This window comes from Athene cunicularia, assembly GCF_003259725.1.
Source record: "Athene cunicularia isolate RWA chromosome 21 unlocalized genomic scaffold, athCun1 chr21_part1, whole genome shotgun sequence".
Lineage (NCBI taxonomy): Eukaryota > Metazoa > Chordata > Aves > Strigiformes > Strigidae > Athene > Athene cunicularia.
In genome coordinates, this window is record NW_020799127.1 from 5,500,936 (window position 1) to 5,518,196 (window position 17,261).

Below are 17,261 nucleotides of genomic sequence, written 5' to 3' on the forward strand. Positions count from 1 at the left end.
GGGGGGGGGGGGGCGAGAGAGGGGATACAGCATGCTAAAGGGACTTGAGAAAGGAGCCCAAGGAATACGGGAGATTTGCAGGCTCTCAATTATGCTCGTCTCACCAAAAATAATGCGGGTGCCCTACTCCTCCTTTGACATTCGAATCGCTCTTCCACCCCGTCCCTGGGGGTGGCTGTTCCAGTTAGCTGAGGTCTAGCAAAGACTGGGTCCTTTGTCTTGCATGGGCTGGAGAAGGAAATGGGGAGAAGAGTGGTCCCTGCAGTGAGGGTCCCCCCTCCTGGGGGTGTACCCCAGCTGGGACTGGGGTCCCTCATGCTCCCCCAGCTGTAGGGACTGGCAAATTGCTCAGGGCACAGACTTGCCCCAGTGGTGGGTGTGATTCTGGTGGGGGCTTAGAGCTTCCCAGAGTTTTCCATCTTGGGATAATAAACCACAGGTCCCTGCAGCAGGGGCTGCAGGTCTGTGTCCCAGCTGAGCCCCCCCGGAAGGGATGAGGCCAGCGTATGGCTCAGCGGGGGTGCTGGCTGCGTAACCACTGTCCGGTTCCCTCTGGGTTTGAGGTGTGATCAATGCTAGGGCTGTGCGGGGTGCAGGAAGGTGGGATTATGAAGATAATCGGCTATAAATGGGAGATTCTGTCTGCATTTTTATTTGAAGAAGTTGAAATTCCGCACAAGAGCAAAGGGATGATTTAGTAAAATGAATAGGTGGCAAGTTGTCACTCACCTACCACCTGTTGTGGTCAGGTGTGGGAAATTTGTGCAGCATGGAGGAAATATTGGCTCTGGAATATTGGTCTCATCCAGTCCCTCGGGCAGCTCATGACTATCCTGCCTTCTTTTGGGCCTCCCTGTTCTGGGGAACAGAAACAGCTCTGCAGTTCTGTTCAAGGACCTGATTGACCTGTTCTTATTTGTGTCTTTGGCTTTGATTTGTTCCGAGTTCAGCCCTGTAATCCAAGGAAAATCGCTCCGCAGGTACAATTACAAGCGGGGATGGTTGGGTAAGAGAAGCACAGAGTCCCTGCCAGATCCTCTAATCAGCCTTGAGTTGTGGGGAAGGAGACGAGTCTTGTGCCTGTGTTCCCCCTTATGAAAGCAGGGAGGGTGCAAGGGAGCTAATCATGAGGCTATTTCACGAATCATTTGGCCGTGATGAGCTGCACTCAAAAAAGAGGGTTGGAGATGCTGGGTTTTTTCAGCTTAATCTGCTGGAGCAGTGATCCTCTGCCACTCAGCAGGCTGATGCCTGCAGCCAGCCCAGTCTGAGTAAACTTTCCCTGGCTTCAATAAAAATGTTAGTATAGTAGAGACTCTGCCCTGTGGGTTTTTTTCCTCCCCCCTCCACCAGCGCATCCTGGTACCCAACCCACAGCAGCTTCTTAAAAGTGTGTTTGGTGGTGGCACAGAGGGGAAACCTCAAATCCTTGCAAAGCAATTACTGCTAATGAGACGCTTCCTACACATCTGGTTTCAATTCTGGCTGTGTTTTGGGGACTGTTCCTTCAGAGTTTGGGATGGAGGAAGGTGGGGGAAATCCCTGCCTCCTCTTCTCCCTTCAGCAGCACCCTCCTCCCAAGGTGGCAGTTGGGTTGCTCGTTAGCTCGCTTGCCAAACCTAAACAATTAACACAGAAAATTGCACCTCTCCGGGGAGGTTGAGTTGCAGCAGCAGCAATTATTGGATGCTGATCGCATGCCAATTGATTGATATGTTTTTGAGAGCGAGTGTAATGTGTTTAATTAGTGTGTAATTTACAAGAGCAGGGACGGCTGGATGCCCCAGACTTAAGAAAATTTCTGAATTAAGTGCCAGCTGCAAAGAAAATTGAGAAATTTTCTTTTTTTTTTTTTTAGTGGGCAATTGCTTGCGTTCCATTTCTTTGTCTAGGGATTTAACGTTAAAGTGATGGAAAATGGTTATTCTGACATTTTCCAGCCCCTTGTCTTGTTTGGGGAAGGTGCAGCGGATCTGCCCGTTTCTGCAGGCTGAGCTCTCACCCTGCCCGACTGCTGGCTCCCTCCCGGCACTGCCTGGAGGTGGGTGCCTGGGTGCCCCCAGCTTTCAGTGGGACCTTGGTACTCCTCCAGAGACCTCAACGCTGGCCTTGAGGTGGATTAAGTAAGCCCGAGGCACAGGGCTTCATCTCCAGCTTCTGACCATTCAGATCAGGTCTTTGTTTGAATGCAGATTTCCGTGGATCCTGGGCCCCTCCGGCTGCTGGTTTTGGCAGCAAGTGCCTTGTTATCTCAGTACAGAGTGTGGCCTTGGAGCAGGATGCAGAGAAACAGTAGGGAGGGTCACGGAGAGAGGGATTTCAGGAAGTCTGTGTTGCTTTTGTGCACCGAGCAGCGGGAAGGTGGCGTGGGAACCCTTGGCTTGTTTCCTTGGGAAAGAGACCGACCAACCTGGAGCTCACTGGCAGGCTTATCGGCGTGAGGGCAAAGCAAACACCGTGCTGTTGGGTTCCTGGGATCCATCAGGAATCTCTTCTGGCTCTGCCGGCAGTCCAGCGTCCTCTCTTGGGTGACTGAGAGGAGGGGTGTGCTGGTGGACAATATCCTTCGCTAGCACACAGCTGGTTCCCACTTCGACGGGAGACTTGCAGAGGAAACCCCCTGCCCTGCTTAGAGCCCCGAGGTTGAGCCTGTGTTTGGTTAGTCGTCGTCTTTCTGCAAGGCCAACTTACAGGGCCTCCTCTTCAGGTTGGGCTCTCCAGGCAGGGTTTTCCCAGAGAACATCTTGTTCATCAGCCCCGAGCGGAGGGGAAACGGTCAGGGAGAAGTGTTGGTCAAGTGTCTGATCTGAGCTGTTGGGCAGGAGATAGTTCAGGCCTCGCAACAGCTGTGTTGGGTGACTTGTCCAAGTCACACGTGGTTTCTCCAAAGTACAACTCTTCATGACGTAGTGGCTCAGCCCCTGGCAGGAGTAAGTCAAAAAGCATGTTCTGGGTGCTTAGGAAGGGTAGGTCTGCTTTGTTCCAGCCGTGGCTGCGTGCCTGGTCTGCAATCCCCTGGCGTGGCGTGGCACAAGCACCAGCTTCCTGCTCTGCATCGCTTCTCTGCAAGGCTTGGGTGTATTCCCCTGCTCCGAGCGTGTTTCTCTGGGAAAACTTTCTGCAGTCAAGTGCTTGACCTTGGAACAGAGCCTTCTGCACTCCTTTCTTTTTCGTTTTATTTAATATATAGTAAAATAAACTTATTTTCCCCTCCTTGCTGTTAACAGCTGCTTCATTGAGCCACAGCACGATGAAGGGAAAAAAATCAAAGCCCAGTAAAATTTGCTGGAGTTGAAAGGCGGGTCAGGCTCTGGGGTTACTCATCTCAATTGCACTTTTGTTCTAAAAACGAGAGGGACAATGCGTGCGCCCTGCTGAGCGGCGTGAGCTCCCAGCCTGCAGGAAGAAGGAGCAGGAGCTGTGGGGTGGAAGCTGCACGGGTGGGAGGGTGCTGGGGTGTCTGGGACTCCGGTAGCGTTGATGCGTGGGTGAGTGGCTGTTGTTGCTGAGCAGAAGAGTGGTCCGTGAGTCACAGGCGACTTCTGGCTCCACGGGGTCAAGTGTTCAGTCTTGCTGTGGCTGAGTGGGTGTCTCAAGTCCTTTAACCCTTCTGGGGTTCTGTTCCCCATCTGTAAGCTGGAGCTAGCAGCCTGCCCAGGGGACACTGAGCCTTTTCTCCTCCTCATCCCATGTACTCGTCCCGTTGTTCTGCAGCCCAGGCAGCCAGGTGGGCTTTGGGCCTGGAGCAGCACTTGTGTCTCTTGTCCTGGTGCTACAGAGCTGCAATTCCCGTTTCCTGAGGGCTGCAGCTCTACGGGGAGTCTTGGCTAGGCAACTTCATCTTCAATTTGTCACTGTCTTGCTTCCTTCTGATTTTCCCCTGACTCTGAAAAGCAGCTGTTGTTACAATCCCAGTGAACACCAGGTTTTGGTATCCTCATATGAAAGTTTTGGTTGCTGTTGAGCAGGCAGGCAGCGACACTTCGTTACCTAGCACAAAGCCCCAGCTGGACCCGAAGGGGCTCCACACCCCAGTTGAACCCACCTGCAGGGATAAAAAGAAAAGGTGCTTGGGAATGCTGTGCATGGGCACATGGAAAATGAGCTCTTCTGTCTCCAGCTTGAGCTCTGGTCTGTGTGTGCTATATACCTCTGCCACAGCTTCTCGCTCAGTGGCCTCGGGCATGTCACTTGTCCTGTGCATGTTAGGTGACGTGGTCTGGACTGGCAGGGGCACGGCAGAGCAGTGGGGTGCCAGTGGCTGCAGGACCCCAGTGGGTGAGCAGTGGTGTGTGACCAGTGCTGTGCAGCTGCTGGCCCTCTGCCACGGTGCCGGGACTGAGCTGTACCCACACAGCAAAGGTGGGGGGGACCTGAGACTTCCCCTGCTCAACAGGAATGTTCCCCAAAATACACAACACCTCATGGTTTAGACTGGCTCTGAGGAAGGATTTCTGTGCAGAAGGGGCTGTTGGGCGTTGGAATGGGCTGCCCAGGGCAGGGGGGGAGTCCCCATCCCTGGGGGGGTTGAAGAGTCGGGCTGAGCCAGCGCTGAGGGATCTGGTGGGGTTGGGAACGGTCAGGGGAAGGTTCATGTTTTGGCTGGAGGAGCTGCAAAGGCTTTTCCAACCCAGATGATTCCGTAACAACTGCCCACACTCGGTTCCCCGCAGTGCCTGTCTCCCACGCTGCCTTTCGCATCCTGTCCCTTGGCAAGGGATTGAGTGATCGAGTCGAATCCCCTGGAATCACGGTGGGCAGACAGCTTTGTGGAAACCCCAACCACAAGCACGCCTTGTCCCCAGGGCTTCTGCATCAGAATGCCCCAGCAGAAGTCCCTGACCCCTTCCTGCGTGCTGTCAAAATCAAATCTATTCTGCTATCCCAAACGTGCTGTGGCTGCTTCCTTTCACCTTGGCAAGACGTCTTTTTGGAGGTGCTGCCCTGGCAAGAAGGGGCTCTCCTGCAGCTCCCCGAGCGTAGCAGAGTAAGAGGAGGTGGGCCCCGTTCCCTCTGGCAGTCCCAGACTGGTCTGTACAGGGGCCCAGAAGAGCCATCTCTCCTGCCAGCTGATAATGGGATCTGATGGAGATAGCGCAGTCCACGTAATTTTAATTTAGAGGCATCAGAGCGAAGGAAGGGAGGGAGTGCTGCAGTTCTGCAGCCAGACACTAACATTTCATCTGCACCAGAGCTGGCCATGGGGTCTTGGCTTTCATTTCTGTTTTTCTTCCGCTTTTTATAAATTAAAATCCCAAAATAACTGTGCTGCTCTTGGGATATTTTTAAGCTGTTTTTCCCTTCTTTTCTTTCTTCCCTACATCTCCCAACAGGTTATAGCTGAGAGGGCTCCCGGTTGCCAATGGAGAAGGCTGTACGTCACTTCCTTGGCATAGGGCCGTCTCCAGCCCTCAATGCTCACTTTGTTTTTCCCCTAATAGTCTCAGTGAGCTGTCGGGACTCTTCACAGTGTCACATTACCCATGTCCCACAGCCCATTGTGGGAGCTGCTGCTAACGTGGCATGCAGAGCCTGGGGAAGGCCTCGGCACCCCTCAGCCCGGGTACCAGAGCAGTGGGTGAGGCTCTGTGGTCCAACTGCATCCTACCCTTCCTCCTCCTCCATTTCCTCTGCTACGTGGTCCAGCACGCTCCCTTTCCCTGGGAAGTCGCCCACCTCCATCCTCTGCATCCCACCCGTCCGTCCGTGTTTCCCCTGGGGCTCCGTGTCTGTCCTCTATCAGCAGCCTTTGAGAGTCCAGCCTGAGAAAAGCACACGAGAAGGACAATGTGCTCCGAGCTCCACCCTGCTCTTAACTGTGTAGTAGCTATTGTGTGGTCCTGTGAGGAGGCAGAGCGGTCTGGGTGGAATAGAAAAGAGAGGTTAGGAGTTGCATTTCACACTAGGAGACACCCATGCCCTGGTGGGACAAGGACCTGGCTGCGAGGACAGCTCCTATTTCCACAGGCATCTGGAATGGATGCTGTAATGGTTACAGGACTTCTCTACTGCCATAGATTACTTGCAGATAAATAAGCTGTGCTCAGTAACAACTATTAAAATGCTCACCTGTGTAACTGTTAACCTTCTCTTTCATCATGTGTGTTGGGGACCTTGTTTCACCTTGAGCTCTGGTTTCCTAGACTTCAAAAGTAGTTCCAGCCCAGGTGATGCGTTTGGATAGGAGGTTTCAAGCTGCGCCGGTGGAGGATGTGCCCCTTTTTGTTGAGCGGGAAACATCTGATCCTTGTGAGCCTGTATCGGGAAGCTGGCTGTGGATAGCTCCAGGCTTGGCTCCTGAACATATCCAGATTGTGAGTTTGGTTTCAGAAAATCTTCTATTGACAAGACAACCCACAAAGTTAATGCATGTTGGGTTCTGAGTCTTTGGCTGCACTTGTTACCCTCCCCAGGACCGACTTTAGCCATCCTTGTGAGGAAAGAGTGCAGACTTCTCCAGGGCTCAGACCAACGGTGAGCATCCAGGATGCTTGTGTGGCTGATAGTGGTCAGCGCTGACGTGTTCCTGGAGGGGTTTTCGTTGTTGTTTGCACATATTTAGTGTTCTGGGGCTCCGTTTCTCCCTTGTCTTGCTGTGCGTGATTTAGGTTGTTGGCAGTGTGCAGTGTCATCAGTAACATCAGGATCTTGCTGTTTCCTGGCTACATGCAGATCTGGTAGCCCACTGTGCCATGAAAACATGTTTCAATCAATGGGCTTAGAAGGTGGAGATGGAAATAGAGGAGATAAGCGATGCTCCTGAAATGAGGGTTGCTACTGGAAAAATTGGGGTTTTACTGGGGAAGTGCCAGCACGTTCCTGTGTTGCAAGCGAAAGTGGCAGTGCCGGTCGTGCTGCCCGCTCTGCTCCTGGTCCTTCCCAGCCCCAGACCCTGTGTGGGTCTCCAGAGGCACAGTTTGGTGCCTGGGCCACCCCTTGTGGCAAAACCACCCACATCTGGTACGTGTGAGCTGTTGGTTCTCTCCTGCTTCCTCTGTGAGAGGTGTAGGATTGCTGGGCCGGGGGTAAGGAATTCCAGTCCCCAGAATGCAGGTGCCAGCAACCCAGCCACGATCCTCTGGGGTGATTTGGGAGCTAGCGCCTGATCCAGCCTGGGGGGGGCTGGAAGAAAAGGATGGAAGCTGCCCCAGGTGGTGTCAGTAGTGGAGCACTGGAGGAGGGGGCTTGGGGGAGGGCAGGAAAGCTTTGGGTCAGCTGTCTGTTTTCTTGTTTCTAACTGTTTTGTTCTCTCCTTTTTCTCCTCCCCCTCCCCTGCTTTCTAAAGAACATAGGAAGCTTCTTGCTGGTAAGTGGTGGTGTGTCATGCAAAAAAAATACCATTTTTTCCATCCACCATCAGACTCGCTGGCTAGTCCGTGTCATTCTTCCATCCACCCAGGATGTGCTGGAGCAATAGAAACCTTCTGGAGGCGGGTACAGGCACACCCATCCCCACGGCCTCTTGGCTGCAGAGTGTGCACTCACCTCCAAGGGAGCTATTGCTTTTAGATCACAGTTTGAGGAGTTGCTTTCCCCTCTGCCTCCGCGTTGCCCAGCCTGACACTGTTGCCTGGGCTCAATTGGATTGCGACTGTCCTTGCCCAAAGCGAGCGACGGCTGCTGCGGCACCAAGCCTCTGGAGTGCTGTGGGTGCGAAACTGTGATCTAAGGACACCTCTCACCTAGTGCTTGCCTCATTTCCAACTCCATCCTCAGCCTCTCACCTTCACCAGCTTCCTGGGGAGGGTGGGGGAGAGCAGTCCCAGCTCATACAGGAGGTAAAACCGACGGGCTTTGCCTCTTGGCCTGGCTGGGGGGTTTTGTGCTGGACCTGATATATTTAATGCAGGAGGGCAGATGAGGGTTGAGGCTGTGTGTGCCTTCCCCATCCTGCCTGAGCTCTGAAGCTGCAGGTGGGGGGCAAATATGCCACAGACAAGTCTTCTGGGCATCTTTCTAGCAAAAGCTAGTGAAGTGTGGACATGGGTCAAAGCCCCTAAGGTGTTCCTGTCCCTGCTCCTCTGGTCCCCTCGCCTCGCCTGCCCCGCATTGTGTCAGCGGTGGCGGCTCATCCCTTCCCCAGCTGTCGTCCTCATGGACAGTTGTTTTAAACAGTGAATCCTGGTCATGAAACCAAACCGTGTGTGTGTGCGCCCTGGCTGAGAGCAGCCCTTAGGGTGTGCGGTGTACACGGCTGCAGCCTGGCTGGGTGCCCGCTTCCCTGTGATCCCTGGTGCTGGGAATCCTGGCATCCCGGCAGCCTCGTGGCCAGCTCCTTTGTTTGGTGGCTGTGGATACAGAGCGTATGTAAGGAAAGCGTTTGGCATGTGGACGGGACTTGGCAGTTCATCTCACGCCCTCCCCCTGCATGCACGAAACTGTGCACATCTGCGGGCCGGCTCGGGCCGGCGGGCCCAGGCTGTGGCTAAAGGTCCCAGGTCCGTGTTTGCCATGGGCAGGACTGGGTGTAGAGATAGCAAAAGGCTTCTCTGCACCAGCTTTGATTTGGGGCTGCTCCTCTGCCTGCATCTTGAGACCTTTAGGGTCACTGCTGACCCGCAGGTTTAGTCGGATGAGCAGTTGGCTTTTTGGTGCGCTGTGGGGTGGGACGGAGCTGCGGCAGCTCAGCCAGCCTTGGTCTGGGCACTGCGACTGGCTGTGTCAACCCCGCTGAACCGAGGAAAAGGGAGTTACACCAGGACTGGACCAGCTGTGGCTGGTGAGTGGTTTAAAGCAGCGACTGCTGTGTTGCCTCCCTGTTTTGTGCCTCTCATTATGTATAATATATAGATTATGCTGTGCAGCTCGGGAGGGGTAGGCTAAGGGTTTGCTTGGAAGTGTGCCCTTGCTGGAAAGGCGCTGGAAAGGGAACAGAAGGACATAAAAGTTTTATTGAAAACCGCCTGCTTCTGGCCTGGACCCTGGGCTTCTCTGGGTCCAGGAGGAGTGAGAAGAGCAGCTTTCCAAGCCGACAGCATCCCCTGCTGGCTGCCAGCTCCTGTGCCTCAGCCCCGAGACTCACAAACCCAGCCCTGCACCTTTCCTAGTAAGAAAGCCTTCTGCTCCCCTCCTGGGTGCCGGCTGCTGTGGCCAGTAGCCCCACCCGACTGGGTGCTGGTCACTGCTTGTGACACCAGCACCGACGTTGGGCTTCGGGCTATGTGTGGCTGGCAGTGGGATAGCTGGGTGCTGCCTGCTTTTGGCTCTCCCGGAGAGCAGGTGGGAATAAGAAGAAGGGTCTGGGTTCTCGGGGCTGCCCGCACCTCCTCGTCATGCCCCTGACCAACATGCAAGCCCCTCTGCAGTGCCTGCGAGCCCCCTCCCAGCAGGGCCATAGCTGGTGCCTTCCCTTCTGCTCCTTCCCGTTAGGTTTCTCCCTGCCTTTCCCATCCCTGAGGGCACGTGTAAGCACACATTTTCTGCTGGGTGTGTTTCCTTTCTGGTGATGTGCTTGAGCTCTCTTCACCTTACTGTGTAGCTCGGGGTGGGTTTTTTTTTGCTCTCCCCAAGGAAACGACCTGCACTGGGTTTGTCTGAACACCACCACTGCAGGGCTGGGCGATGGGCTACGTGTCCTCCCCTGCTACCGCAGGAGGGGATGATGCTGCTCCTGGTAAGTCTGGCTCTGTGTTCCTAGGAGGCCTGTCTCACACCACTCCGCGGCTCTTGTGGTTTCTCCAGTTTATGGGAAGCATTTAACAAAGCTCTGCTGCACCAGATAGCTTAGACCAGGGCCTGGAGCTGATGCTCTGGTCTGTGGTGGGTGCTGGACACAGCCATGACCTGTCTTGGAGCTGCTCCCTGGCAGGTGCTGGTGCTGGCTGGCACAGAGCTGCATCACTTGAGAGTGCAGGTCTGATTTCTAACCGTTGCAGGCTCTTTCGTGGCCGGACGACTCGTGGGAGAGGTGCGGTGAGAGCACTTGGCTGGTGTAACCCGGCTGAGGGTGGGGAGCAGCAGGAGGCGTCTGGCTGAACTGGGGGCAAACCCACTGCTCTCTGCGGAGCCCTGGCAGGGAGGAGGTGGCAGAGAGCTCTGTGATTTGGCTCTTCAGCTTCTGCTCTCTAGAGCAGCTCAGGCTGAAGGCTGGCGGGCCCTTTCCTGAAGATTGCTCCCAGCACTCCCTCTGCCTGCAGCACTTAGTACAGCCGGCATGGCGATACTTGTTCTCTCAGGATACCTCACCTTTGCTCAGGGTTTGTGCTGGCCATGCCCACATCACCCCACTGCTGCTACTCAACTCCTGGAGTGCTGGGCGGGGCGGGTGGGAATTGGGGAGTTTTGGTGAGCTGTACTTCTGCTTTCATGCTCTCTGCATGCCTGGCTCTCACTGGCATGTGTTTTCTCGGTAGCTGGGCTCTGCTGATGTGGTTTTAGGGCTCTGAGGTCTGTATGAGGTTATTGGCAGTGCCCTAACTTCAGGCAGACCCAGTATGAGGTATACCCCCACCCTGGCAGCAGAGGGACATCACTTGTTGTCTGGAAGGACTCCGGTGACAGCTGCTTTTTTGATGGGAAGGTATCCAGAATGTCAGTGATAAATGCTAATTTTAGCCTGCTGGGTGTTTGCTCCAGAAATGTGCAGTAAGTTTGTGTCATCATTTGTTTTCTACTATTTTTTCCTATTTGCACACTCCCCCTGCTCCGTGTTGTTATATCCTTGGGGAACTCTGCAACACCAGCTGATCCTCACGTCCTCTTGCGGAGGAACAACTTTACATCAGCTTGCAAAGCAACTGGTGCATGTTTGAAAGAGGGTTGGCAGAAGTGACGTCTTACAGCTCAGCCAACTCATCACACAGAGAGGCTGAAGGCTTGGACGAGTCACTCTCAGCCACTCCAGCAGTCAAGAAAGGTTCAGGGCAGGGACAGGGCAGGGAGTTGATGCTGTCTTGGGGAAACTAGCCACAGGACAATGTAGTTCAGGGCAAACGGTAGCCCCCTGAAGTGTTTAAAAGGTCTGTTTGCCCCCCAGCAAGGCAGAGGCTTCCCTTCCTCATCAGCCTGACGTTGCGCTGACACCATCCCCTCCACGCGGGGATGCTGCGGTGCTGAGCCCGGCGTTCCTGCCGGTGGGAATTGGGCTGGCGGGAGCGGCAGGTGGCGGTGTGAGCCCGCCGGAGGAGCCGGGATGCAGCTCGGGATCCCCTCCAGCCCCTGCAGCCCCCAGGGCTGGGGCTCTGCTGCTGCACCCCCCTGTCCCGCACACCCTCGGAGCGCCAGGAGAGTGCAGGGGGACAGGCTCGAGGTCTCAGCATCGCCCTGGCTCGCCTCTCCCCGAGCTGGGTGCTGCTCTCAACATCCTGAATGTGCGAGTCCTGGCAGCGCAGGGAGCAGCGTGGCTCTCCCAGGAGCCGGTGAGGAGGGAGGCAGTGGCCACTGAAGGTGTGAAATCCCCAGCTCTGGTCTGGAAAGTGCTCTCGGGCTGTGGGTTCAAGGCTGCCTCATTTGGAGCCCCCAAGCTGGGCTCGCAGGGGGCCAGGGGAGCCCAGCAGTTTGTGTGAGCAGTTTACCTTCATGAAAGCAGAGGAGGGCAGGGCTGGGCAAAGAGTGCTGGGGCTCCTTGGCCGGAGCAGGAGGAGCTGTGTGGCTTAGTACTGAGTTGCATCACCTCCCTCCCCAGTGTTGCTTTTGGGCAGCAGCCCTGTACATTTTACTCTGGACACCCAAGTTCTGCGTGCAAACCTTGGTGTATTTTTTTCTTTTTTAAGGGTGGAGGCACGGACATCCTAAAACCCGTTCACCACTGAGTACAGGCGGCTAGGTGGAAGAGGTGTGGGCTCTCTGCGCGGGGCACATCTGTTAACAGAGGGGCTGTCTTGCAGTTGCAGTGCAGCATTTGTGCAGACCCACAGCTTGGAGAAGGGCCTGCGGTGCTGGGAGAGGGTGACCTGTATTCCCCGGGGCACGTGCGTGTGGCCTGCTCCACGCTCTGGCATCCTTAAGCACATCTGGAAAACAGCTGCGTGGCCCGGTGTCGCGTGGTAGGAGGGCAAAGTCATTAGGTGGGGAAAACCCCCTCCCTCTTCCAAAGAGGCAGCCAGGCACCCCTTGTCCAGCGCCGCCTGGCACGGCTGTTTATTAGGAGTGGTGTGAATTAACACCCCTTTCCACTCCAGCCTGGCCACCCCAGCCCCATCTCCCACACCCGCTCCCCCATCTCCCATTGGTAGGGTTTAAAAGCTCTTTATTTCCAAGCGCTGCTCAGCAGGAGTCAAGCTGGGTCCTGCCAAGTGTTAAATGAAATAATTAAAATCCCCACTTTCTCCCCCTCCTGCTCCCTTTCTCTTTAATGTTGGTAATTAGCCTGTAAAACTGCAGGAGGGGATGGGGAAGGGAGAATGTGCAAACGCCTTCTGCAGGCTCCCTCCTCCTCCTCCTCTTCACCCTCCCCAGAGGAAGCATAAAATGGCTTTCTAGGCATTGGGTGCTGTCAGATAAATCCCAATTAGCTCCCTGCCAAACAGGATTAGTGAGAAGGGAGCCAGGTGGGGAATCAGCCTGGCAGCAGCAGGAGCTGGGGGCTCCTGCAAGGCCTCTAGCTCGGAGAGGAGGGAGAGATTGACAGCTGTCAGTCAGTTCCCAAGGCAGCACTGATTTTTGATGTTGAAAGCTGGTATCTGGTGGGCAGAAGTCGGGGGACAAAAGAAGTGAAACTGGTGTTCTCTCTTGCCAAGTAACTGGTGGCTTGAGGGTGCGGGGTCCTGTGAGATGCCTGTGAGCCCCCCTCCATCCCGAGGTCAGGGCAGCGTGTTCAGGCCCTGCTGCTCCCGGCGCCGATGCCCTGGAGCCTGCCCAGGCCCCGAGATGGAGTACGTGTCTCCTGCCAGCTCTGTGTTTCAGAAACGAGAGGCTCAAACCACTGTCCTGCCACGCTGAGCACAGCCGAGCGCGCCCAGCCCAGCCCCTTCTGCCTGTCCGTTGCATTTTGGCAGCAGCTTTGACATCCTCGCTGTGAAAGCCCAGAAATAAACCCATTAATGGCACCAGGCTTTAACTGGCTGGTGACCACACGGAGGCTTTAATGCATTGAACGCTCTCATTTAGAAAACTGGGCAGGGGGGAATATGGATGAGCTTAAAGATAATGTTTTCTTGCCTGTAGCAGAGGAATAGCAGCTGTGTCTGAGGGTGTTACAGCACTGCTCAGCGCGGGGGTGATGAGCAGGGGATGGGCTGCTCTGGAGCCACAGTGTGACCCTGGGGTGAGTCCCCTCCGCCAGGTTGGGCTGTCCCAGGTCCAGCTGAGCCAGATGTAGAGGTACTGGGGGGACCAAGCTGTCCCTATAGCTCGTGCACAGCCACCTCCTTCCACTTCAGGGTGGGCTGGAGCTCGTGGTGTGCATTTGGTGCTGCTGGGCTCGCTGGTTGGCTCTTCTGAGTTGCTCACTTCTAAGCCAAAGTGGCTTTTCTCTCGTGCTCCTTCGCCTTGTCAAGTCTTGCTGTATTTTTCTGCTTTCGTGTGCTGGTGTCAGAATAAAGGGAAAGGCTGAGTGTGCATGGTGGGCACGGTTGGCAGAGGGAGCAGGCCGGAGACCAGCTGTCCCTGCGTGATGTAGCTGGTGTAAAAAAAAAAAAAAGATGGGGGCATTTCTGAAATGCTGGAGCTGTACAGGGGTTAGATATTGCAGAGGCAATAACAGACACAAATGACAACCCACGTGGATGAACCAGGGAAGTGTGATGCCCCCCCAGTGCGAATGGCTCTTCTGATTATAAAGTCTCGTCTGAAAGACTCGCAAGGTGGAAGTGTTTGTCTTTCCTAAGAGGGCGATGAGCCCATGAGCCCCGTGCTGGAGTTTGAACCTGCCTCCTCCAGGACACAAAGGCTGCTCAGATCTGAGGTGCTGCCCCGAAGTGGCTGGAGGGGACAGAGCCCTTGCAGACCTGGGAAGATAGGGAGGACCCGGCGGTGGCTGTGGATGATTTGCTTGTGCCCAGGAGGATGCAAATGGCCTCGCTGCCCTTTGGGGATTTTTTTCCTTTCTTTATTTGAAGCCTTAGCCCCATGTGCTGGGATTGCCATGGGAGCATGAGAGAGCTGCTGCGGGGCCAGTGTCAGTGCGGCAGTGTCCTGGGGAAGGCATCGGGCAGGAGTTTGGCACCCATGTCCCAGGGCAGAGCAAGGAGCATGCGGGACTGGGCCAAGCTGGCCACATGGTGACCATGTGGAGGAGAGGGTCAGGGCACTCTGCGCACTTTTTGGGAAGGTTTTGGCTGCTTGTGTGATTCTCCATAGGTTCCCAGGGTGCTATGGTAGCTGGGGAGGGTACTACAAATGAGGCAGCAGCGACAGGGACTTGAGCTTACCCTTTGAGGGAAAAATACTGGGTTGGAGGGCTCTGCCCACTTGCCAGAGTGCTCCAACTTGCTCAGCCAGGCCTCGTGCCTCATCCCTGGTGAGGGGAGGGGTGTTGGGCCATGTCCCAGGAGGCAGCCCCGTAGCCTGGTGCTGGTTGAGGAGCCCGTTTCCCCCGGCTCATCATTGCTCTCACTGGGAGAAGGCTTTGCTTGTGAGGGGGCTTCGGAGATGGGTTCCTAGCAGGGGTCTGCTTGGGAGAGATGGCTTGGAAGAGGGTTTCACACTGAGCCCTTGTAGCTCTTGGGCTCTCGGGGGCTCCTCACAGCCCCTGCGTGTGTCGGGAGGAGAACGGCTCCTGACATGCATGCCAATCTGTCTCACTGCTTGGACGTGAGGCCATCAGGCACCCTGCTCGTGCGGGCTCAACCCTGGCAGGGTGGTTAGGATGCAGCCTGTGCCTCGCAGCAAGCTGGGATCATGTTCTGCGAGTCCCTGGGGAGGAGGGGGAGAGATGCAGGTTTAAAGAGGAGCAATGTCTGGGACGTGACTTGGATTTCTTTACTCACTTCTCCATTTTTCTTCCCTGCGGTGCTGGGACACCCAGGATGCTCCCAGCCCACGTTTCCAGCCAAGAGGAGCCACGTGGCTGCATGGTGTGGCTGTAGGGCAGCTTGTGCCAATCCCAGACGGAGACCCCGCAACCTGCTGGCTGGTGGTGCCTGAGATGCCCTGCTGAAGGACCACCCAGTCTCCTCCACATCTTCCCGCTGGAGGGGAGAGAGTGGGTGGGTTCAGCTTTAGTGTGTGTGTGTGTCTGTGTGTGTGTCTCTCCGGGGCTCCAGGCGGATTGCCAAGGTGAGGGAAGGAGGGGCAGCACGGCAAGGGCACGCTGGGGCTGGGAGAGGTACCTGCCGCCAGCGTGGGTTATTCTCCCACCTCAAGTTGTTGCTTTTTGGAGGAGTGGGTGGTGGGAATGCTGCTGCCCAGCCAGAGGGGTATCTCCCCAGGGGAGAGAGGGCTGTGCTCACTCGCATGATGCCATGGCACCCGTCTGTCCCAGTGGGAGAGGAGAGGAGATGAGAGGAGGGAGTGCTGCTGTGAGCCATGGGCCAGCGTGGTGGCTGCCGGCCACGGCCCGGAGGAAGCCGAGCTTCCCTTCCTGTCTGTGGCAGCTGCCCGGGCGGTGCTGAGCTGGGCGAGACAGGAGGAACTTAGTGCAACTTCTCTGCAATGAGCTTCCCAGTTTGGCCGCAGCGGGGTTACCTGCTGCCGCATCTCCACGGTGCTCATCTTGCCCTGCAAGCACGGGACGGGTGTTTGAGGATTCATTTTTTGCCGTGGCAGAGTACAGACAGCCCCTCCACAGCACCTCGGGCACAGGAGAGGCCGCAAGAGTCCTCCTGTCCCGTGGCTTGGATGATAAACCAGTCTCTGAGCCTGCAGGACCGTGTGTCATCAGCCCAGACGTGTGTTCAGGTGGCTCTGTAACCAGAGGGCCTTCCTCCCACAGGGTTTTGTTCTAGTCTTCAGATCTGCTTGCTTCCTCCGTGGTGAGGAAGAGCTCAGCCTGTTTGCTGAGGACCACGATGGTACCTCAGAAACAAGGCGGCAGGTCACGGCGCTCCAGATGCGCGATACCATGGGCAGGGAAACAGCTTCCCGGGAGCTGTGTGTTTTGCCCGGGATGCCATGAGATGGGACTTCAGCCTGGAAGGGTGCTGTGGAGAGCCTGGGAGCCTGAGCCTGTCTTGTGGGCGCCAGGTGTAACTGCTCGGGCTGTAGCAGGGCTGCCCTGCCCCGCTGTTTGCTCTTGCCCCGTTGCTGGACCTTCACTCAAGAAATCTGGGTCTTGGCCCTGAGCTCCCTCTGGCTTTCAGCCCAGCTTTCCTGTCCTTGCTGGCAGTGTCCTGCCCAAGGAGAGCGGTGACCAGAGGCATCTGGCTTCCCTAGGGCAGGAGTGTCCAGGTAGGCAGGGAGGGGAGCAACACTTGGTAGGTTCCAGCTCCAGCTGGGTCCCTGTGGCCACAGACTGGTCCTGCTCCCCCAGGCACAGCAACCTGCCTTCGCAGCCCAGAAAGACCCCGGTGTGCTGGGCTGCACCCAGAGGAGGGTGGGCAGCAGGGTGAGGGGGGGATTCTCCCCCTCTGTTCCGCTCTGTGAGACCCCCCTGCAGTGCTGGGTCCAGCTCTGGGGGCACCAGCAGCAGAAGGACACGGACCTGCTCGAGCAGGGCCAGAGGAGGCCACGGAGATGCTCGGGGGTCTGGAGCACCCCCTGTGAGGACAGGCTGAGAGAGCTGGGGGGTTCAGCTGGAGAAGAGAAGGCTCCGGGGAGACCTTAGAGCGGCCCCCCAGGGCTGAAAGGGGCTGCAGGAAAGGGGGGGACTCGTCATCAGGGGGGTAGGGATAGGATTGAGAGGTAACAGTTTTAAACTAAAAGAGGGGAAATTTAGATGATGTAGAAGGAAGAAATTCTTCTCTGTGAAGGGGGTGAGGCCCTGGCACAGGTTTCCCAGAGCAGCTGTGGCTGCCCCCTCCCTGGAAGGGCTCAAGGCCAGGTTGGACGGGGCTTTGGGCAACCTGGGCTGGTGGAAGGTGGCCCTGCCTGGGGCAGGGGGGTGGGACTGGATGAGCTTTAAGGTCCCTTCCACCCCAGCCCCCTGTGATGTGGGGTGGGGTGTCCCCCAGCTGCACCGTGCAGGTGTGCCTCCCTCTATCTAGAAAAAATCTGCTAGAAAATAGTAACTTTGGGGGCTGCTCCTGCCCTTTGCGGGGCTCTGCCGCTGTCCCTGGGGGTCTCAGCCCTCTCCTCTCGCCACCCCACACGGGGGCGATGCCGCCCTGAGCCGTTTCTCCGCCTCTCAGCATCTCCGGTGGGTGAGGAGAAAAGGGGTTCACCCCCCCCCACCCCCCCCGGGGCTACACCGCGGTCCCGTCCCCCCGCTCTGCCTTCGCGCATCT

The 17,261-nt window shown here is 56.4% G+C and overlaps 1 protein-coding gene across 1 annotated transcript in view; it reads left to right on the forward strand.

The window, feature by feature from the left end:
• AGRN (agrin) overlaps positions 1-17,261 on the forward strand; it is a 115,079-nt gene that overhangs the window by 31,981 nt on the left and 65,837 nt on the right. The window contains exon 2 of the mRNA XM_026862624.1: positions 7,286-7,306. Coding sequence (XP_026718425.1) covers positions 7,286-7,306 — 21 coding nt within the window. The remainder of the gene's footprint in view (positions 1-7,285; positions 7,307-17,261) is intronic.